At 37.2% G+C, this 24,788-nt stretch overlaps 1 protein-coding gene across 1 annotated transcript in view; it reads left to right on the forward strand.

Moving 5' to 3' along the window:
- Nucleotides 1-24,788, forward strand: part of WDR72 (WD repeat domain 72) — a 300,638-nt gene that overhangs the window by 271,331 nt on the left and 4,519 nt on the right. Inside the window, exon 19 of the mRNA XM_006831859.1 lies at nucleotides 20,801-20,905. Within this exon, the coding sequence (XP_006831922.1) occupies nucleotides 20,801-20,905 (105 nt within the window). The remainder of the gene's footprint in view (nucleotides 1-20,800; nucleotides 20,906-24,788) is intronic.

Genomic DNA, 24,788 nt, shown 5'->3' on the forward strand with positions numbered 1-24,788 from the left:
GGGGAAAAAAAGATAAGGCTTTCTGCTCCCATAAAGATTTATAGCCTTAGAAACCCTATGCAGGGTCACTATGAGTCAGAACCAACTCCGTGGCACATAATCACCACCATTTGTGTTTTACTATTTTCTAAACTGTAGTCCAAGCACTTGCCTATTTTAGCTTATTTTATTTTAAAAATAATTCCAAGCATCTGGCTGTTGTTTGCTACTGTTAAGTGCCATTGAATTGGTTCTGGCTCATTGGTGGTGGTGGTAAGTACCATGGAGTTGATTCTGACCCATAGTAGTAACCCTGCATAGGGTTTCCATGGAGCAGCTACTCAGCTTGAACCACCCACCTTGCAGTTCAAACAACTTTGCAGTCTGATCCATTAACCCACGGTGCCATCAGTTAGTTGGTTATGGCTCATAGCAACCCTGTATAGGGTTTCCAAGAAGCAGCTGGTGAATTTGAACCACCAACCTTGTGGTTGTCAGTCCAGTGCTTATCCTACTGTGCCACACCAGAATTCCATGCTTCTGGTAGACACCATCATCTATACAATTTTTTTTTTAAATGAGAAATCTGAGACAAAGAAATAACTTGATTGATGTTAACCTGTTTAAGGTTGAACCAATAATTTGTTTGTATGGGTAAATATCCCTACGTTAATAACAACCTATGGTTGTTATTAAGCAATGCTGAGTCAGTTAAGACTCAAAGTGACCCTGTATAGGGTTTCCAAGGAGCGGTTTGTGTGTTTGAACTGCCGATCTTTCAGTTAGCAGTCAAGTGCTTATCCTACAGCACCACACCTACTAGTCTTTTGTTTCTCAAAGCTGTCTTTTTCAACAGGGTACCTAATCTTGAACATTAATCTTAAACATTTGTCAAAGGAAACTCTTATAAGAAGCTATCCAAGAAAGAAAAAAGAAGAGCAATATATGTAATTCTTTCAATATCTAATCATACTATATCATTCAATTAAACCATCACTCTTAGAAGCAGAATCCCTGAATTGCCAAGTACAATCCTTGCCAAATATCCAGACACAATCATGGGCTTTAAGGATTACAAGTCACATAATAAAGGATAATGACCTGAAATTAAGCACACCAATATAGAAAGCTGGGTCTGGCATGCTCAGTGTAAATCAGCAATCTATTAGATTTAATGTGAGATTAAGGAGCTGTGTAACCTGCAATTATGCTGTTTTTCATTTAGAAAAATACATGATGATGGTGCTCTGTAGGATTATTCTTTCTATTTACCTGTTTAATTGGATTGTGGACTGCTTAAACATCTTTGAGTTGGAGCTTATAAGAAGATGATCCTAGCTGTTTTTCAAAGCTTAAGACAGCAGGCAGACAACATGATCATGTCATGCTCATGCAAAAACCTTAATCCTACTTTTTTTTCCCCCATCAACCAGCCACTGTGGCCAAGTGTTTAACCTTGTAAGTGCTAAATGTGCTTTGTCGCTACTTTGGGAGATTTGCCACTGGACTGTTATTCAATGCTGCTTGCTCCAGTGCCATTAAATGACCTCCTCAATTCCCTCTGATTTTGGATTCTGATGAGTTACTATTAGGAGTCTCAGTGTTGCATGCCCTAATTTAAGAATACTTAATGATTCTCCACACTTCTCAAATATTGTATAGAGAATAGTGACTTGTTTGCTTATACTTGTTTGACATTCCGTGAGCGAAAGTTGAGGTGTTCTGCTCCAGTAAAGATTTACAGCCTTGGAAACCCTGTACAGGGTCGCTGTGAGTCAGACCCGACTCCACAGCACACCACCACCACCACCACCACCACCAATGTGTCTTTGGGGCATACTGGTTGCACAGTTGTTAAAGTACTCAGCTGCTGACCAAAAAGTTTCAGCTTTGAACCTATCAGTTGTTTTTCTGAGGAAGAAAGAGGTGACTGCTGGCTCCCATAAGGACTTCAGTCTGTCTAGAGAGTCACTATAATTTAGAATGGATTTGACAACATCAGGTTGTGTGTCTTTCCCTAAAAACTCTAGTTGACCCAGAGAAAGTAAGCATAAAGTCAAGGACCCTTCCTTTAGAAGATCCTTAACTTCACAATCACATCATCGCAGCTAGTTCTAAGGACCGCATTGTTGAAAGTAAATCAGATCATTTGGAATTCTCATTACCTCCTTTTTCTGATTACATTTTATCTAACCCAAATTTCCAGCATCCTAAACATAGAACTGTCAGCTGTGGTTTTACCTAGATCAGTAATTTCATAGTCTTTAAAGAGCAAACATTAAATGGTCAAATCAGCTTTCTCTACAGCTGTGCACCATACTTGGTTGTGACTCACTTTCTTTTTGCTTTGCCATTGGAAGGAATGTGGTGAAGAAAAACAGGCGTGGCTCTCTGATTTGTCCCAGTGACAGGGGGCAGCTAGCAGAAAAGCAGGCACAGTTAATGCTCAGCTGCTTAGACCAGTCAAGCAAGCCACCAAGACCCAGCTGTGCCTCTTGATGTTTTCTGATTGCACCTAGTCCTCAATCTGTGAACTGTTTTCTGGACTCAGATTCATCAAGCACTGCCGCTTTAAAAACGCATGCAGGCAGGCATCCTAGGATATGCCATTATAAGCTGCTGCCAGGGGATCTTCTAGGAGATAAATGGAATCTGTGTGAAGTAAATTAGTGTGAACCAGTCAATCTGAGTGTCAGCCTTGAGCCACTTCCATGGATAACTAGCTGACTGACTGAAGCCAGGGTCTTCTGCCATATGTGAGCTGGAATCTCTGAGATTCTGTCCCACAGGATGGGAAGGAGGAAGGTGGGGGGCTGTTAATTCTTGGAATAAGGCCAATTTGACCTGTGTTTTAGATTTGTCAATGAAATAGACTTCTAAAGCATTTGTGTTTAACTCTCCACTCTAGCTGTACTGAATGAATGCCTCTAAGTTGGAAAACTTCTTTACTGCAGGAAATATGAAAGAAATGTCCTAGAAATAACTGCTTCCTCTTTGTTTGAACAATCATTTTTCAGACTCCAGCTGTGCTGTGCTTGGGTTGACTTCCTATCTAAGTTCCTTAGGATTTTGAAAGTAAATAATAAAGATAATTTGACAAAGAAATAAACAGTTTAATCCAAATCTCCTCTCCCTTTTTATTTTTAGGGACTGTAAGTCGATGTGGTCTTTAATTCATAGGCAGGGAATTTGTATGCAAAATCTGGTGACCATGGTTAATAGATATAGATAGCTACTGTAGGAATTAGAACGTTGGCCATAGAAAGGGGTAAAAAACAATAGCAGTAGAATGAGAAGACCCTCTAAGATAAGTTAACTGTTCCATGGAAAGATTTAGAGACATAAAGCATAGGAACCAAAATAAAAAGGCATATGAAATAATAGAGCCAGAAGAATTAATGTTTAATGTAATTAAATAGTTCTATTATGTAAAAATCATGTTTCCATAATTCAGTATTCCTTAAGAGATTATAGTCTCCTACATGCTCTTACATTAACATCATAAGAATTCATTTTATCTAATTAAATTATGACGAATCATTTAAATTTTTTCCCTTATTGCTTTAATAAAAATTTTTATCACTTTCTTCTCTGTAGAATGAAATATTAATAAGATGGTGAAACAGAGAATACAAATGTGTGAAATAGAATGAGAATGAATTTAGACCTCATATTTGGGGAAATTTTTTAAGAGCGTTCTCCTCACTCCTGGGGTAGCATTTTGTTTTTCATAGGAAGAAAAAAAATCTATCTTGCAAATAGAAGATAGAACAACAACTGTATGAAATTCACCAAAATAAATCATTGTTGTCTATTTCTGACTATCTTGTATAGACTTACATGTCCATAATGTAACTTTTGAGTACTTTATGGAAGGTATCACCATCGTGGGGTCCACAGAGGCACATTTTATATTATAAAATACATTTCAGTATATAGAGTGTGTCGGTGGAGATTAGATCGTATGAATCATAGCAAGATCAAATCAAATGCTTTAAAAATTGAGTGATCTTTTCCTTGAACTAATGAAACAAAAATGGGATGTCCTCTGAGAACAAAATTTGTTTTATGCCTGCACATTGAATTCAGAGAAATGAAATCCCTAGGGTAAATTTAACTTTATGGTTTCTGAGGTCAAGGAAAAGAGAGTGGGAATCAGTGAATTCTCCCTCTACTATAGGGGGTAGGTATCATATTTTTCAAAGCCTGAGTTTTATTTTATAAAGTTCTTAGAAGGAAGATAAGAAAGTGTAAATGATGCTTCAGCCTAGAGATTTTGCTCAACTTGGCCCACCTGACAAATATTCTTATTCATTAAAGACAAATAGACTTTGTAAGCCATCAATGCTCATAAGTAACATTCTATGTGAGCATTGTGGCGTTTGTTGTTGTGTTGGTTAAGTGTTATTGAATTGGTTCTGACTCATAGTGACCCTGTATAGGGTTTTTGAGAAATATTTGGTGGGTTTGAACTGCCAAATTTTGGTTAGTAGTCTAGTGTTTATTCTAAAGCATTACATTATATTTGTGAAGCAAGTATGCTATATATGAATTTCAAATGGTCTGAGACAAGTCAAGGATGACAGAAACTGCCACACTGGAACAGTTCTGTGACTCTTCTAGCTCAGTCTTCTGTCTGCGGCAGCAGAAGTTCTATGGTAGAAAAGCAAAGTCAATGTTAATATAAATCTCAAAATTTGGGATATTCTACAATATTTACCTTCCCTGTTGGTATACTGGAATCCTGGTGTGGTACAGTAGGATAAACACTTGACCACAAAGTTGGTTTGAATTGCAAGACTGGTGGTTCAAATTCACCAGCTGCTCCTTGGGAACTCTATACAGGGTCAGTATGAGTCTGAACCAACTTGATGGCACTTAACAACAAGAACAACAACTACATTGGTATACCCAATGAAGTAGTTAGATGGTAGGTCCAAAGAAGGGGATACACAAGTTCAACACAAGCCAAATAAAATGGCAAAGACTGCAGGAGATAAACGATTTATGTTAATTAATAGATTAATGAAGACAACGAAAAAGTTGGTATATGCGCTGAGCTTTGAATAAAGGGTAGTAGAGTCAGTATATATGCCCTAGTGGCACAGTGACTAAGTGTTCAGTTGCTAACTGAAAGAGTCACAATTCCACCTCACCAGTCTCTCTGTGCGAGGAAAAGACATGACTGCCTGCTCCCAATAAGATGGTCGCATTGTTGCTAAGTGCCATCGAGTTGGTTCCAACTCATAGAGACCCTATATAGGGTTTCTGAGGAGCAGGTGGTAAATTTGAACCACCAATCTTGCTGTTCAAACTGACCTTGAAGTCTAGTGCTTATCCTACAGCACCACACCAGGACTCCCCAAACACGATTTTGTTGTTGTTGTTAAGTGTTGTCGAGTCTGTTCTGACCCATAGCAACCCTGTATAGGGTTTCCAAGGAGCAGCTGGTGAGTTTGAACTGCCGACCTTGCAGTTCAAATGGTTTTGCAGTCTGGCACATTAACCCACAATGTCACACCGGGACTTCCTGACAAGATTACAGCCTAGAAAATCACAAGGGGGTGATTCTACTCCATCCTATAAAATTGCTATGAGTCAGAATCAACTTGACAACACACAACACAACAACACGGGCAATTCAAGTGGTTAACAAGCTCAGCTGCTAATCAGAAGGCTGGAAGATAGTTTCCATCCAGAGGTACCTTGGGGGAAAGGCCTAGTGATTGACTTCTAAAAAATAAATCAGAGATTGAAAATCTGATGGAGCATAATTCTAACTCTGACACACACAGAGTTGACAGGAATAGGAATCAACTTCACAGTGCCTGGTTTACTGATATTTTGGTAAGGGAAGAATTGGAGATTGGTGTAAGAGATTCTCTCAAGACATGGAGTCTGCAAAAACAAAGGCACTGATCCAGAAAATAAAGACTATACCAAGGGGTAATGAGTTGATCTACAAGCTCAACTGTATGATCTCAGAGTCTGAAATAAGGAGTATTTTAGGAGAACAGCTCCAAAGTCTAAGTGAGAGTCCTCTAAATATGAGTTGAGATTGTATCATGAAAGGCCTTGAATGAAATCCATAGCTCTGGAATCACCCACTGATGACTGGATTAAGAATCCTTCTGTGTTTTTCTGCACAGAAGTTGCATGATCAGATCTATGGTTTAGGGGTGTAACTTGTCTTTGTTTAGAGTGAATGGAGAGAGAGCTACCTGTCATCAGTCAATTAAGATAGGGAATCACTCTAGTAAGGGAAGGTCCAAATTGAAACCAAAGCACCTGCCATTGAGACAATTCTGACTCTTGCAACCCTGTATGGAGCTTCTGGTAGTGTACATCTTTGTGGAAGCAGAAAGCCTCAACTTTCTCCCATAGAGGGACTGGTGCATTTGAACTGCCAACCTTGTGGCTAGTAGTCTAGCACTTACCCTACAGCATCACTAAGAGGATAGTATAATCATCTTGCGGGTTTAGAGGAACTGATAGGAAGTGAAAAAATGATGCATATCTTTTTGTAGTTTTACAATATCAGTCATGCCCTTCTTCAGATTTACTTTCAGACTAGTCTTCATCTTCCTAATTTCTTTTTGAATATTTTGGTGTTACATAAACACCGTACATGCAAGGGGCTTCAAAAGTTCGTGGAAAATGGAGCTAAAAGAAAATGAAAAACTTCTATTAATTTTTTGAAGCCCCCTTTTACCATCATTCCCAAGCCCCTCTTCTCCCAGACCTTTTGACTGACCTCCTAACTTCCATTTAGCCTGCATAGTGTACTATGACTAAATCCACATACAATGGTACACATGCAGAGACCTCATGGTTCACTAGATGATTTTCTGACTCTCAGACAGGGTTTTGTATTGTGCTGATCATCCCCTTACTAAAGCACCAGCCAACTGTTATCTATTTACATTGATACATTGGCCCAATATCTCTGAGTCATAAAAAATGACAGCTCAGAACGATGTTCTTGCTGCATATACAGTAGGTCATGTTTCCTTTAAATGTGTTTTCCAGAACTTATGTGTATGGAATCTTTATTCCATTGATTCTGCTTTACAATTATTTCATTTAACTTATCTAATCAATCTTACATTTCATATCTACATTATGTTATCTACACCCAGAGAGATTTTACTATGTATTCTTCCAAATTATTTATAAAATAAATTAAGAGGAGTATTTTGCACTAATCTAGGCAACTGTTTTATGCTCTCTATCTAGAAATATCTGTCTTTAACCCTTTGTTTCCTATTTATTTGTTACCAAATACTCACATTTCTGTTGTATTGAGCATATCTTTCTAAAAGCCTCACTAGACTGTATTTGTTGTTATTATTAAGTGCTGTAGCGTTAGCTCTAATTCATAGCACCCCTGTATAAGGTTTTGAAGTCTCCAAACCTTTAAGGGAGCAGAAAACCTCATCATCTTTCTTCTGAAGAGCAGTTGGTGGGCTGTAACCGCTGACCTTGATGTTTGTTCATAGTCCAGTGCTTATTTTACAGAGCAACAGTACTCCCAGATTATGTTTACTCATGTGTATATGTTCTATAAAATTTGTTTCCTTTTTTAATGTGTCTGTCACATCTTATATTTATAGATCCTACTTGCTCACCTAGTATCAAAATAAGATTCCATACTACCTACTAATGTTATTTCTAGATTTGTTGCAGCTGTCCTGGTGTGGCTCTGTAGAATAAGCTCTGTACCTCAAGGTCAGTTTGAACAACAACATTGGCAGATCAAACTCACCAGCTGCTTCTCAGAAACCCTAGACAGAGTCACTATGAGACAGAACTTGATGGTACTTAAAACAACAACAGTTGCATAAAAGACTTTTCTAAAGCGTTGTTTGGTTGGTTGTTTATATGCTGTGGAGTTGGTTCCGACTCATAGATATCCTGTATAGGATTTCTGAGGCTGTAAAGCTTTGTGGGAGCAGAAATCCTCATCTTTCTCCCACAGAACACCTGATCGTTTCATACTGTTGTCCTTGGGGTTGTTGTTTTTAAGTGTTGTTGAGTCAGTTCCTATTCATAGCGACCCTATATAGGGTTTCCGAAGAACACCTGGTGAGCTTGAACCACTGACTTAGTTCAAATCAACCTTGCAGTCCAGAGCATTAACCTACAGTGCCACCCACACCAGGACTCCTTGAAGTTAGCAGAGCATATATGTCAGTTTGAGTACTAAGGTGTGCCTGACCCAAGCCATGGAATTTTCAACTGTCTCCTATGATTGGACAATGAAGATCACAGAAGAATAGCTTAATCTGAATTATGGTGTTGGTGAAGAGTATTAAAAGTACCTTGGATTACCAGAAGAAGAAATCTGTCATGGAAGAAATATAGCCCAAATGCTGCTTAGAAACAAGAATGACAAGACTTTGTCTCTCTTACTTTGGACATATTATCAGGAGGGAACAGTCCCGGGAAAAAGACGTCATGCTGCATGCAGGGGAATATAGTCACTGCAATGAAATGATGATTTTCTGATGAATGTAAAAATGAATGTAAAGATAATGTTTTCCCATGTAAACTATCACATAATTCACAATAAAAACTTAAAAAAAAAAGGACATCATGCTTGAAAAGGTGGAGGGTCAACAAAAACGAGGAAGTCCCTAAAGGAGATATTGCGGGCACAGTGGCAGCAACAATGGATTTAAGCATAACAATTGTGAGGATGGTGTAGGACTGGGTAGTGTTTTGTTCTGTTGTGCAGAGGCTCATTATGGGTTGCAACCAACTTAATAACATCAAACAATAACAGCAAAAATCTCGTTTATAGATTAATCCAAATATCGAGTGTTCTGCAGTTATGCACCTTGAAGATCTGAGAAACCATCTTTCTATTTCTTATCCCCCAGCAAAATTACTATTTTGAAATGAGAGTCATTTTCTATGTATAACCTTAAGAATAGTCAGTGATGACAGTTCACCTATGCTTTCTATACCTGGTGTGAGTGCATGTTGTGAGTGTGGGTTTTGGGAGAGTGATTCTTGCTACTACTTACATTATATTTCAGTGGTAAAGTACATTATTAGCATTGAGACATGCCTTTCATTCAATTTCAGCAACTTTTCAAGTATCACAACATATTTTGATGTCATTCAAATAAAAATAAATTACATTCTTTGTAGTTAAATCTAATGAGACAAAAATACAGTAACATAGACTTTTTCTTCTATGCAGCCTTCTTATGGTTGACAAAGAACTAGAAAATGAAGGTACAGTCTAGATCATTTGATTTCCTTATATTCCATTTCCTATGTAGGAGTTGAAAGAACTCAGACACTTGACTAATCATCTGAGACAAACGTTATCCCCGGAGACAGAAACAGTTATCGGCTGGGAATTTGGGACTGCCTGCCAACCATTCTCCTCACGCTGATGGTGTTGTCTTTGGCTTGACCTGCAGAATCATTGCTGCTCTTATGAATTCCAATGCTAGTGCCATTTGACAGTTTTTCTACCACTGATTCAATAAAGCAATGATTCTTTATCTTAAGCTCATATATAAATCATGTTCATCTTTATCCTCAAATGCTAGCTTGAATTTCTTTGGATTGAAGGTTCCCTTTTGTTTTCCTGACCTTCTGAATTTTTTTTAAGTAAGCTGGAAAGTTTACTATAAATTCCTCTTAGAGTTTCCCTTTATTGACTGTTTTTCAATTTGTCAACATATTGGGATCTATTTGCTTTCTTCTTTGGAATCGAATCCTGCTTTTAACTTAATATTTCTTTGAACCTCTGAACAGGAAAATTAACTCATTTTCATTTTTATCACAGGATTTGGGTTCTTTGGGGAAAATCCAAATGACTTTTTTCAGAACCTAAATTGCATGAAAAGTACAATTATTTCCTATGCTTCTGGGTTTTGAGCTTGCTAATTTCATCAGTTTATTTCTTTCAACTGGAAATTCTCTTCTTTATTAAATTACAGATGAATACTTTTAAAGGTAGTTTAGTAATGTTTCCGGGACCGTTTCTAACCATACTCTCTGAATTTATTCATTATGTTCAGAGACCAGAGCTATGAAAATTATTTTAATTTGAGGTTAAAAAAAAATGCTGCTTGTCACTTCTCTCTTATAACACTGCTTGCCAAGGAAATGACACTTGGAAGGACCTCCTAAAAAATACTCTAGGCAGACTTCTCTTCCATATTTCTGAGAATTATTTGGTTAGAGTGAAAAAACACAGTAGAAAGAGAGAAAACAGTTACATCATTCTATGTTACTCTCATTTCCCACATACACATTCTGTCTCCATCATAAATTCCAATATGTGTCTCTCCATCCTGTTGTTGCTGGTATTTAGGTTCTAACTCATAGCAACCCTGTGCACAACAGAACAAAACACTGCCCTGACCAGTGTCTTTCCCATACCTGTTGCTGCCACACTATCAGTCCAGCTCATTGAGGGTATTCCTCTTTTTTGCTGACTCTCCATATTTCTAAACATGACGTCCTTCTTGGGGACTGGTCCCTTATGACACCATGTTCAAAATACAAGAAACAAAGTCTACACCATCCTTGCTTCTAATGAGCATTCATACTGTGCTTCTTCTAAGACATATTTAGTTGTTCTTCTAGCCACCCATGGTCCTTTTAATATTCTTCATCAACACCATAATTCAAATGCACTGATTCTTCCCCAGTATGCTTTACTCCTTGCTCAACTTTCACATCCATTTGAGACAATTGAAAAAACCATGGCTTGGTTCAACTAAAAAACCTTAGCCCTTAGTCCTCAAACTGACACATTTGCTCTTTAACACTTTAAAGACGTCTTTTGTACCAGAGTTGCCTAATACATTATGCCTTTTGTGCCACTGTAGGATGAGCACTGGACTGTGAACCACAAGGTTGGCAGTTCAAACCCACCAGCAGCTCCTTGGAAACTGTATACAGGGTCATTATAAGCCAGAACCAATTCAATGGCACTTAACAACAATAATTTCCATGAGTATTGATAGTGAATCCAAGAAGAATGAAGTCAATCCTTAATCCATTTATCATGATGTCATTTATTGGTCCAGTTGTGAGCATTTTCACTTTCTTTACATTGAAGTGCAATCCATACTGAAGGATGAGACTTTTTATCTTCATCAGTAAATATTTTAAGTCCTCTTCACTTTCAGCAAAGAAGGTTGTGTCATCTGCATACCATAGGTTCTTAATGAGTCTTCCTCCAATCCTGATGCCACATTCTTCTTCATAAGAATTCAGCTTTTGGATTATTTGCTCATCATAAAGATTAAATAAATATGATGAAAAGATACAATTCCTATGCACAGTTTTCCTGATTTTAAACCAGTTCTTTTTGAACAACTGTCTCTTGGTCTATGTACAGGTTCTTCATGAGCATAATTAAGGGTTCTGGAATAGCCATTTTTCACAACGTTGTACATAGTTTCTTATGATCCACATAGTCTAATGCCTTTATGTAGTCAATAAAGCACAAACAAACCTTTTATGGTACTCTATGCTTTCAGCCAAGATTCATCTGATAACAGCAATGATATTCCTTAGTCCATGTCCTCATTGGAGTCTGGCTTGAATTTCTGGCAGCTCTCTATCAATGTACTGCTGCAACTGTTTTTGAATTGTCTTCAGCAAAATTTTACTTGCATGTGATATTGATGATATTGTTCAATGATTTCTGTATTCTATTGGGTCACCTTCTTTGGACTGGGTATAAATATGGATCTGTTTCAATCAGTTGGCCTGGTAGCTGTCTTTTCAATTTCTTACTATAGTTGAATGAGGATCTCCAACACTACATTAGTTTGTTGAAACATTTCAATTCGTATTTCCATCAGTTTCTGGAGTCTTGTTTATCACCAATGCTTTCAGTACAGCTTCAGCATCTTCCTTCAGCATCATCAGTTGTTGATCATATGATTGTACTTCAAATGGTTGAACAGTGACCAATTCTTTCTGGTACAGTGACTCTGTGTATTCCTTAGGTCTCCTCTTAATGCTTCCTGCATCATTCAACATTTTGTTCACAGAATCCATCAATATTTCAAGTTGAGGCTTGAATTTTTCTTCAGTTCTTTTAGCTTGAGAAATGCCAAGCATGTTCTTCCCTATTGGTGTACTAACCTCAGGCCTTTGCACATTTGATTATAATGATTTACTTTGTTTTGTCAAGTTGCCCTTTGAAATTTTCTGTTCAGTTCTCTTATTTCCTCATTTCTTCCATTCATCTTAGCATCTGTATGCTGGACAGCAAGTTTCAGAGTCACTTCTGACATCCATTTTGGACTTTTCTTTCTGTCCTGTCTATTTAATGACCTTTGCTTTCTTTGTATATGATATTCTTGATGTCATCCCACAATTTCTCTGGTCTTCTGTCATTAGTGTCTAATGCATCAAATCTGTACTTGAGATGGTTTCTAAATTCAGGTGGGATAAATCAAGGTCATATTTTGGCTCTTGTGGACTTGTTTTAATTTTCTTGTTTCAGCCTGAACTTGCATGTAAGCAATTAGTGGTCTGTTCCACAGTCTACCCCTTGCCTTGTTTTGACTGATATTGAACTACCTCATTGGTTCTTCTCACAGATGTAGTCAATTTGAATCCTGCGTATTCCATATCATGATATCCATGCATATAGTTAACACTTATGTTCTTGCAAGAAAGTATTTGCAATGAATAAATCATTCATCTACCAAAATTCTATCATGTCATCTCCAGCATTGTTTCTATCGCCAAGGCTGTATTTTCCAACTATTGATCCTTCCTCTTTGTCTCCACCTTTCAAATTCCAATCAACAGTAATTCTCCATGCATCTTGATTGCATGTTTGAACAATTTCAAACTGAAGAATTGGTAGAATTCTTCAATTTCATTATCACTGGTTTTAGTGTTTAGTGAATACATTTGCATAATAGTGGTATTAACTGGTCTATCTTGTACAAGTATGAATATTATCCTATCATTGTACTTCAAGATAAATCTTGAAGTGCTCCTTTTGATGGTGACTGTGATACCATTCCTCTTCAGTTTGTTATTCCTCGGATGGCAAACCATATGATTTATACAAAATGGTCAATAGCAGTTCATTCCAGCTCACTAATGCCTAGGATGTCCTAGTGTGGCACTGTGGGAGAAAGCACAAGACTGCAAGGTCGGTTTGAACCACAAGGTTGGAGTTTCAAACTCACTAGCCACTCCTTGGAAACCCTACATAGAGTTGCTATGTATCAGAACTGACTCAACATCATTTAATAACAACAACAACAATGTCTAGGATCTTGATCTTTATGGGTTCGATTTCATTTTTGATGACTTTGTACCTTCCACTTTCCAATTATTAATGGATATTAATTTGGTTGTTTCTCATTTTGAGTTATGCCTCATCAGGTAATGAAGGTCTCAAAAGCTTTGTTCCATCCATGTCATTGTGAGGAAACAATTCTTTGCCAGTTGTCTTTTGCGTGCCTTCCAACTGAGGGACTCATTTTCCTGCACTATATCTGATCATTTCCCGGCTGCTATTGATTATGTTTTCAATTGTGAACACTTCAGGTGGTCCACCTGTCCTTCTTCCTAGTCTGTCTTAGTCTGTAAGCACTGCTGAAACTTGTACATCATGGGTAACCCTGCTGGTATTGAAAATACCAGTGGCATAGATTCCAGATTTACAGTGACATACAAACTACTGCAGACAACAAACTGACAGGTGAATGGTGGCTTTCCATGCCTGGGCTAGCTAAGCCAAAATGACTTCTTATGTCCCCGATTTACATACAAAAAGGAGCAAAACCAGCTGGGACTAACTCGGTCCTTCATTTAGATTCTTTACTTACATGAAGTACAGTACTCGACAAATGAATGAGATAGAGAATCCAATCTTTGCAGTTTTAGTAATTGAATGTTTTTCCAGTACAACACAGTCCCTCTGTATAGAAATAGACAGAAGTTTATCTCTATAATGAAATTGTATTTTTTTTTTTTTTACTTTGAATTAATGTATACATTTGAGATCCTAACAATAAGAATTTTTATTTTCCATTTAGAAACGAGGCATATAGGAAGAGGCTCCTTCTTTATGCAGACTCCCCCGTGGTATTAATAAAAGGTTAGAGGTATTTGGATATAGTTGAGCTGTTAACCTTAGATCTGACCTTGCATTTTTAAAAACAAAGTGAAATGAATCTTTTTGTTGCTTTTTATTTTTAAAAGTTCTTGTTGGCAGTTTCAGCCCTTTGATGATTGCTGGTGATAATTCCAAGTGCCTTATACTAGGCCAAGTGTGTAGTTGCTTGCTTATCAGTCTGACCAGTGCAGCCCATTACTCCAACATCTGGGATAATAAAACATTTTTTTATATTTGAGAGGAATTAAGAAACATTTTGGTCAATATCTCTGTCTCAGTCATGTTTATCTGTCCCATGTGTTAGGTACCCTTGGTCTGTTTCTGTGTGTATGAAGCAATATTTAAATTGATAACTTCTCTACGTCTAGTTAAGGATATTAAAATAGTGATAACTCTTTTCGGTGTTTTGGAACATTAATTTCCTAACCAGTTGAAAAGTAGATTATCCTTAAACTAGTTCATAGCAGAAAATACTAACCAGACATATTATTCCATGTCTGATTACAATTGCAGGAAAAAGGCCAGCACTCATAAGTCCAATCTGAACTCATTTTGTCCATCCTGTCCACAAAAAAGTTATTACTTAGTCATAAAGAAGGATTAGATATTTAATTCTAAACATCTTTTTTGTTTGTTTCCTGTCCACATTGAAAACGAAGTAAGTCTAGCTCTTGCTATTCAAATGTAATGAGGAGGTCCTTTCTCTTGTTTATCTCATTAGATACTCTTATAGTAGAGGTAATATGTATTGAGCTCTTTAGCTAGCTAGATTTTCTTGATAAAACATCTGTAGAGAGACGCCACTTCGTAAACTGAATTGGAATCTCTTCAAACAGCACTTTCTTTGTTGTCATCACCTTAAGTATATGTCCACTGATTAGGCCTCCTTTAAAATTTATTGGTGTTGCTTGTGATGTTGACATTACAATATTATTTACTTCTACTTGAATTGAATGGAATTTTCCTTCTTTCAGACCTCTAGAAAGATTTTTGTTATTATTATCTCCTTCGGATTGAAAGGAAACCTAAATTATGCAGCATAACAGTGATCAATTTGGGCTACCATATTCATCTAAAAGATTTGAACTCAGGTCTTTGAATTCTCCTATACATTTCATAAACCTAAGCTGTCTTTGAGTAGTTAGTGATGTCTGTAAATACAAAAAAAAATATCATTTTCTCACCATTAAGTACGACGGACTTACGATTTGTTATGTGAGTTTTATCTGGCACTAAAGTGTTTTATTCTGCTTCAGTTGACCAGCATTTCAAACTGTTTTGTCTTTTTATTAATGATTGTCCCACAAACATCTCTCTTACTTCCAAAAAGCCCATGAATATGATGGAGGGGATCTACTTTTAAACCTTTCATGAATTTTATTGAAACTTTTACTTGGAACTGCAGATTTTACTCATACTGTAAATGACATGGGTTTTTTTCCATGGACTTTGTATGTACCAGTATAATGGGTCAGCTCCATAGAACTAGCTGTTCTTTGTGGAAGTAGTTGGAGATTCTTTTTACAACAGGTATTCTCATTTACAAGGTGGGGGAATATTTCATGAAACTGATTGCTACCTAGGCCTAGTCACCTTTAACAGCTAAAATTGTCTGTCTAGAGATGCTAAGAAAGGAGGACATTTTTAGAATATGACTGAAACCAAAGAGACAATACAAGGGGTGGAGTAGCATTACATGGAGACACAGATGACCCCATCACTGCTTTTTTTTTTTTTTTTTTTTCATAGTAAGTTCTTCTATAAGACTCTGTCTATACAATAGACTGCAGTCCGGGGGTGGCATTGTGGGTTAATGTGCTGGGCTGCAAGGTCAGCTTGAATGTAAGGTCTGCATTTCAAGCTCACCAGTTGCTCCTTGGAAACCCTGTTCATGGTGGCTATGGGTCAGAACCAACTCAATGGCACTTCACAACAACAACATGCAATATTCTGGGTTTCCTATATTTAATATGGGAGTCCTGGTGTGGCACTGTGAGTTAATGCGCCAGACTGCAAAGCCGTTTGAACTGCAAGGTCAGCAGTTCAAGCTCACCAGCTGCCCCTTGGGAACCCTATACAGGGTCACTATGGATCAGAATTGACTCAATGGCACTTCATAACAACAACAACATATTTAGTATAACAACTTCTGGTTACACATAGCCATGGGCTGGGCCATTCATTTAGTTGGGATCTAGAATTAGGCTCTATGTTTAAAGCATCATAATTCAACAAATCTATGCAAAGCATATATACAGCCCTGCCCCCACATTCTAAATGTCAAAGATATTGCAAAGATATTTACAAAACTAACATTTCCATTGTCAATATTTTTGGTGTGTAACAAGTAAATGGAATCGCTTTACATACTTCAGTGGAAGGACTGTGAACAAGCATTTGTCTTCTTTGTCCCTCACCCCAAAATGTGGACAATTTCAGAATCCATTAAAAAGGAATTAAACAGGTGAATTTAAGTCATGAAAATGAGTCTAGCAACCATTTGCAGTATATTGATGTCAAAAGTATCTCTCTGCCAAGCTCTAAAATGCATCTTCAAAAACTACTGAAAATATCCAAGAAATTTAGTGATGAGCTACAAATGGAGTTTGGTATTGATAAATAAAAGTCAATATGTATGGTGAAAGGACAACTTACTGTGATAAATGGGTCCACCATCAGTAAAGATCAAATTATTGACTAAGTCAAGGAGAGAAAAAATAACAACAACAGAAAAAAACCTGTCTGCAGCTAACATCTACAGGTGAGAAGAATTAGTCACAAAAGCAATTCAGGGAAAGCTCAAAGAGACATATAAGAATAATTCAATAAAAATGCATACCAAAGTCTCCAGCAGCATTCTGTTAACAAATACATTTGTGGTGCTAGGCTAATGTTTTTCCTTGGATGTTCCCAGATCCAAACCTTTTTCTTTTGTCTTGAATGAGATCCCTTTGGTCTTCCCACATTTCCAACAAGATCTAATTCAGATTTCACATCCAGACTTCCGTACTGCTGTGGAGTTCTCCTCAGTACTCCCAGAAATCATCACTAATGAAATATTGCCTCTAATACTCATACTAGTTACTTTTCCCTGTACTTCAACTAGATCACAAGTCTTATGAGGACACATTAAATGTACTTATTATCATTATTCCTCTAACTGTTTAGAGGAATTCTTGGATCAACTATCAACACTCACAGAAGCAGCACTAAAGAAATCAAACGACGTATTGCATTAAACAACTCTGCTGCACAAGAACTTTTTAAAGTGTTGAAGAGCAAAGATGCCATCTTGAGGATTAAGGTGTGCCTGACCCAAGCCATGGTATTTTCAATACCCTCATATGCATGCAAAAGCTTGACAGAAGAATTGATGCCTTTGAGTTATGGTGTTGGAGGAGAGTATTGAAAGTGCCATGGGCTGCCAAAAGAATCAATAGATCCGTTTTGGAAGAAGTGCAGTCAGAGTGCTCCTTGGAGGCCAAGATGGCCAAACTTCATTTCTCATACTTAGGACATATTGTCAGGAGGGACCAGTCACTGGAGAAGGATACCATGTTTGGTAAGGTGGAGGATCAGAGAAAAAAAGGAAGACCCCCAATGAGATGGATAGGCCAAGTGGCAGCATCAATGGATTCAAGCGTGGCAACAGTAGTGAGGTTGGCCCAGGATCAGGCAGTATTTCATTCTGCTGTGCATAAGGTCACTATGGGTGGGTACTGACTCGATGGCACCTAACACAGCAACAACTGTTTAGCACAGAGCTTTACTTATCATATGCCCTAGATCAATATTTGTTGATTTCATCATTTTTGAAATGATTCATTAGAGAAGTCTTGGTCACACATCATGCCAGAATTAATGATGAAACATAACAGCAAACACCCAAAGAACAATTGCAAGGATTAGCCTAGCAGAAAAACCACCACCAACAACAATATGGAATGACAGTAATTAACTGTTCCAACGTATTTTGTTCCCAGTTGGCAGAATGTAGGGATTTCTTCTACAACGTGCTTAATTGGATGCCCTATAGACCACCCAGTAAAAATGACACATCTTGTATCATTTCAAATTGGGGAATTAAAATATAACTAAACAAAATATCTGAGGAACAGCCACTGTCCCCAAAGACACAAGCCATACCATTAAAATTCCAAGGTGGGAACAAAACATAGCTTCATGGTACCTACTAACTTCAGTTTAACAAAATCATGTGCCTAAAATTACATCTAACTTTCTGGAGAAGACTGGGATGACAATTCATCCTGGGATTATGACCACTAAAAAGGGCTGTAGGCATTGACCTGGTAGTTCTAATTCTATGTCCTCCTCCTCTATGAGTCTTCTGAATATAGAGTAGGATCTTTCAAGTATTTGTTGATTAATAAATATTTGTATAAGAAAAGAATAAATGAAAATTTTAAATTCTGAAAGAAAGCTTTATTTAATAATACATGTAATGCATTTGCCCAAAAGCTGTTAGTATGAAATTTAGTTGTCTGATTCATTCCCTATTTTAAATTACCAACGTAAATATTGCAGGAAATTAATAAATAAGATATACAGAGATAAAAATCATTAAAACATACTGGGAAGTAATGACTGATATATATGATGCAATTTTGATGCACTTAAGTAACCTTCTTAAACATTTCATAAAAATTTATGGATTCAAAAATAATCTGTATGTATGCCTTAAACTGAGGGCAATTAAAGACAATTACATGAATAACCACTTAAATCATATAGTTCAAAAGGACTTCAGGTTTGTCTCTGTACAGTTATTTTCCTTCCAAGTCATAGACTAATTCACACAACCTTTTTAAAATATGCTTTCTTGGTCTGAATTGATCCTCAACAAGAAACCAAAGAAATCTAATGAAAAGATCAGTTAAATCACCAATAGTACTATTCAGTAGGACATCTAGCATGGTACTTCTGCATCATACACTTGTCACTCATTATGTAAATCTGTAAAGAATGCGTTTGACAACCCAGGAACAGGATATATGCAGGGTTCACAGAACTGAATAAAATGGCCCCAACCTGCACATTTTTCCCCCCACAAAAATTCAGATGTGCAAAATTAAAAATGGGATTCTTTCACGTAAAATAAAAATGTCATGCACATTTTTGCCCTAGCTTATTTCCAAACAAAAGAAAGTTTTTAAAGAAGTTGTGAATTTTAACTCTTTGATCACATTTCCATAGAACAGAGAGACTTGGTGAAATGATTGAAGGGTTAATTCGGACCAGAATGATTTTTCACTAGTTTCCTGAAAAATGTGCATACAAAGCCTGTAAGCTCTGATTGCAAAGCTATGAGCACCCCATTAAAACAGGAGCAGTGTCTGAGATGTGAGCATTACTAATGTAGCTGCTTTGGACCTTGGGCGGGTCTCCTTTGTGTCACTTAGCAGATGTGTGAAGTTACAGTCTTCTGAGTCTTTGCATTGCTCTCTTGCTTCCTAATGAATGTTTAGTAACAATGACCGGTCCCACTCCCTATGCCAACACACATAGTATTTCATGTATGTCCATTTCATTTATGACTTATAAATAATATGTGTATGTAGTCAAGGTATTAAGAGATGGTGGTAGAATTCACTGCACCTAATTCTGACAGATAAAAGTCCACATACTTAGTAGTATATATATATTTATAGTGCTTGGCTTCAGGCAAATCAAGGTGTCTTAATCTGATATAGGAAGATTTTTTTTGTTGTTTGCTTTGTTTTTTCACTGAGTTTTTCATGAAGGCAGTCAGTGCCCATTTTCCTGAAAAATCATATCTAGAACAAATGTAATGCAGAAATACATTACTAAAGGAAATACCAATTTACCAAGGGCTGTAGCTGGTGGAAAAATGAAGATATTTGACTTTATGTTTCTTTGACAAAATTTGAGGTTGTAATATATTTAGGGGAAATTAGAGACTCCTGTATTTCTGTTCATATGCCAATAAAAGTTGTCTGGAGACCTTGTATTCAAAACACCAGTCCTCCTTATCCTTTTCTGTATACACATTTTACATTTCCAAATGTACTTTTTATAGGACTTGAGTTTTATAGAGCTTGGCACCCTACTTTTTATTTAATGAAAAATGTTCATCAACTGTGGTTCTGTGATAAAGGAATCATTGCACCAATGTTGAGCTGGTCTTTCTAATTAGCCTGATGTTCTTGTCTCTGTGTCCTATTGCTGTTAATTGACTATACTGTTTGAAATTTATGCATTAAAAATACGATTTCTACTTCAAAGGGATCACTTTGTTAACTTTGTAGCTTTTAAGCTGATGCCATGAACTTATTTTTCTTCTAAGATAAAGTCACATCTATAGATTTTCAACTAATTACATGTCTGCCAATAAATACTTAGAGGATACATTTTATTCCAATTTATTATTTGTGTTTACTTGGTGTGTCCCTAGAAAGATCTGTGGAACTAGGAGGAAATGTTTTAATGGTGTTTATTGCTGCTTTTTCATTGCTCTCTCTTTTCTTTGTTTGTTTGTTTTTTTTTTTGTTTTTTTTTCCCCCACTCTCTGTGTTTACTTGGTGTGTCCCTAGAAAGATCTGTGGAACTAGGAGGAAATGTTTTAATGGTGTTTATTGCTGCTTTTTCATTGCTCTCTCTTTTCTTTGTTTGTTTGTTTTTTGTTTTTTTTTTCCCCACTCTCTCTTTTTTTAATAGCTCCAGTCAGTCTGGTCAAGCATGACAGCAACTCAAACTCGGCAAACTTCCAAGACACTGAGGACATGCCTGACAGATGTGTCTTGGAAGAGTCTGAGAGTCCAGGTGAAAGCCATTTAAAAATAGTCAAGTATAAAATGATAAATTTGACACAGCTTTGGGGTCCTTGGAAGGGGGTGGGGACAGAGGACATTGTAATGCTGTTTTCTCTTAGCAGCTGCACTGTCAAATTAATGGTCACCTCCAGGGGTCACAGCGTGGAGCTGTTATCTTTTCCTCTTTCATCAAGAATTCAGTCCAAGGAAGTACAAAGGCTTTAGGACTGCAAAGGGAAGCTGACACTATTAGTTCATTATCATCAATTTTAGGCTAAACTGGTTAATAGAGACAGAGATTCAAACCTGGGGAAATGGCAACATGTTAAATATTTCACAGAATGAGATCTTCAGGAGAGTCCAGTGAAGGTAGAGAGTTGAGAGAAAAGAGAACCCAGCCATCTTCATTGCAAATCTAGTTACCTTCCTAAATATAAGCAGGACACATGCAAACCATGATAAGTATTTTTTGCATGGCAGTAGTGGATGTTGTCAGCTGTTTAGAACAAAAGAAAAGAAAAAGGCAACTCTTCCTCACACAATAAAATCCACCCTATGCTAAAGTTGCTTATGTTTGCCTTTTAAAAAAACAAAACAAAACAAAACAAAAAACCAGGCAGAAATATATTGGAATGATCCTGTCAGAAGCATTTAAGTGTGGGGTTCTGCCTCTGTTTTTGTTTTGTTTTGAAGTATGCCCAGTCAAGATAACGAATTCATTTTTCTAAAGCCATATGAAAGTTGAATGGCATCCCTGGACCACTACAAAGCCACAAGGTGCTCTAAGGTACCTTATTACCATGAGTGAAAGAGTTAAATACCACCCCTCACACGCTTACCATTTTTCTTTCCTGTTTTATCTGGCTACTGTGCACTCTCTATCCTCTTGCATCTTTGTGTGTTGATCCATGTATCATATGTTTGATTCATCCTCTCTGTGACCTGTCAGCTTAGTTAAGAGATTTCCAAATCTTGTAGCCTTCCCTGACAGGGGGCAGCTGCAAACAGTCCCCTGATCCTTCCCGGAGGAGAGCTACTGAGATTTAATTTTCAGTGAAAGGTGTAGCCTGCAATCTATGTCAGGTCCCCTAAGTCATCTTGGAACCCCTATAGACCCAGTGACTGTGGCATTGTATTTCAGTCTCTTCTGCTCCACCAGGATTCCTCAAAAGATGAACTGCTGCTCTGTGCCCGGTCTAACAACACTCCTGTTTGCTTTAACATCCCATGGAACTGAGAAATGGTCTTTTTAGTAGTGACAGAAATTTTGAAACAGCAAATGAACCCCACTCTCACTATAATACTGAAAGGAAAAAATGTAAGCTTAGATTGGCCTCACTCTGAAAGGGGAAGATAGTCATCATGTAAAATTTCTGTCATAAAGATGATTTAAAACTTACAGTTAGTCTTGACTAAAATCGTCTCATTTTGACTAGGATTTTAAATTATGTTCATCAACAGTTTTCTGTCCAGCAGCTAAATCAAGTGAAGTTTGATTTAAGTAAGTAAATGCTCATTGTTTGTGGTGGGAATCTGTCCTATTAATACCATTGTACAAGGAGGATAAATTTCAATCTTGCCTTCATGTGAGGGATTCAGATATGGTGTATACTGTATCTGATTACGATAAACACAAGGATATATCAAAACAGAAGGATTTCTAAGAAAATGTAGGAGCTGATAAAGAATCCTAACTTAAGAAGTGACTACTATTCTATACATCGGACATCATTATACTGGTAATAAAGGATGAATTACTCTGGCTTTTTCCCTCTGTCCATTCCTGCATTTTAAGACATCTTGCCTTATAGGCCTAGAAACCTCTTGAGAGTTCACTACTGGTCTCACTGCCTTCCACTGAGAATTTGTGGCTTGGTTGTCATGGAGACATCGTATTTCTCCAAGAATTGCTCATATTGATCCGTGGCCAGGCGTAAATGGCCAAGCGAGTGTGAGGAATAAAGGGGGCTGGGCAGTACTATAAAATGACCAGGACTTGTGGATTGGAAATAAGCTCATAGCAAACACTTAGGTAAAAAGAAAGAAGCAGTTTTATTTTGTTTCAGGATTTCTTTCTGCACTTTGGGCATTGTCTTCTTTCACTATGAACTGAAAGAAACTTGTTAGTCACTTGTCATGTCAGATCTTTGGTGCTTGTCCTGACACAGCTGTCAGCCTTCCAGCTCTGTGCAGTTTAGGGACACACAACAAAGAGGTAGCGACATGAATTATTTATCACTCCTTGTGTGGATAAAATTCTGTGATAAGAAATTAAGACACTTCTGACAGAGATGCCTGTTTAGTAAGAAAGATTTTGATGAGAGAGTGTATTTCCTGGAACTGTGAACATTTGAGAGGCAAAATTGGTAGGACTGTCCATGGAGAAAGAAGTTTTGTATTTTATGTGTGAATTTGGTAGCACAGAGAGACTTTCGTGAACTGTGAAAATGTGACTGCCCACTTTTCAGTGGCTAAAAATAAACTTCAAACTATTAAGTCATTCAAACCATAAACGTTATTTTGTTGGTTTATGTATCTCAATTTGCTGTGTGTGAATGGAGGTGTTCTGGAAAGTGCCAACTACCAGAGGTAAATGAGAAAAACAAAATCGGAATTTTAGATGGTGCACTTTGGGAAAACTTCTTCGAACCAGTAGAGTTACTTTAGTAGCTAAGCCGTACATTGTTGTTGTTATGTGCCGTTGAGTTGGTTCTGACCTATAGCGACCCTATATAGGGTTTCCAAGGAACGGCTGGTGAGCATGAACCACTGACCTTGCAGTTGGAACTGACTTTGTGATCCAGCGCGTTAACCCACAGTGCCACACCAGGACTCACATTCCTTATATGTAAAGGAATAAATTTAAAGCTCAATACATGATTGTTTTCTCACCTGGAAGATTATCACTCATTTTAAATTCCTTTTTAACATTTCAGTTTCCATACAAAATCCCTTAGTTACAAATTTGGGTGTGGTCAGTCTTCTAGCTCAAATGGATATCGACCTTGCCTAGTTTCATGTATGCAATTCGAAATAACTAATATATTTATCCCATCATTTAAAATGAATTGATCAGTTTAAACAGCATATAGAAAATGGAAACAAACAAAAAAACTGTTCACATCCAAACACAATTTTAAAATATTGCCTCATCTATAGCTCTGTCAAAATAAAGTATTTTCTTTGGTCATCCTCTGAACATCATTTTGCTTTAGCTCTTAATACCTGCATATTGCTAATAACTCATGTACATATGCAAAGAGCAGAGGGACAGCAAAACAAGGAAGAGCTAAAGTTAAGTTTTGTAAAAAAGCCAAAATTGATCATTTAAAAATGCTGACAGATAATTTCAATTCCATTAATAAATCCAATTTTTAAAATTTATACTGAATGGTGAGAGAGACTGGAAACATCATGACTTTTATAGTCAGTACACAGACTGCTTATTTTTATGCAGACATCAGCTCTGAATCGGCTAGGATGAGTCATTTGCAGATGGCTCTGCATATAGGTCATAGTTTAGATGACTTGTGGAATGGTTGTTCACCCGGTCTCTAGAGCATTCTTTTCATCATTATTCATCATGCCACTATGACCTCTTTATTGGTTCAAACTGTATACCCAGGTGAGTGCTTGGACTCTATTAAGGTGGGCAAAGCAACTTTAGACCAAAGAAGTCCTGTTACTTTGACCCTACTAGTGAACCTAGAGGTTCTTGCCTGATAGGTGAAGGTCTCCCTCACCAGTGTCTTTGTGTGTGTGCGTGTGTGTGTGTTGTGTGTGTCTGTGAATAATCCATTAGCAAAGAGTTTTGACTCACACGTGAATCCCAGGTTGAGGTTTCTGGGCTTAGGATCTGAGACTTATCTTTGCGTGTTCACCAGCATATATAT

Source organism: Chrysochloris asiatica, unplaced genomic scaffold (genome assembly GCF_000296735.1).
Source record: "Chrysochloris asiatica unplaced genomic scaffold, ChrAsi1.0 scaffold00004, whole genome shotgun sequence".
Classification (NCBI taxonomy): Eukaryota; Metazoa; Chordata; class Mammalia; order Afrosoricida; family Chrysochloridae; genus Chrysochloris; species Chrysochloris asiatica.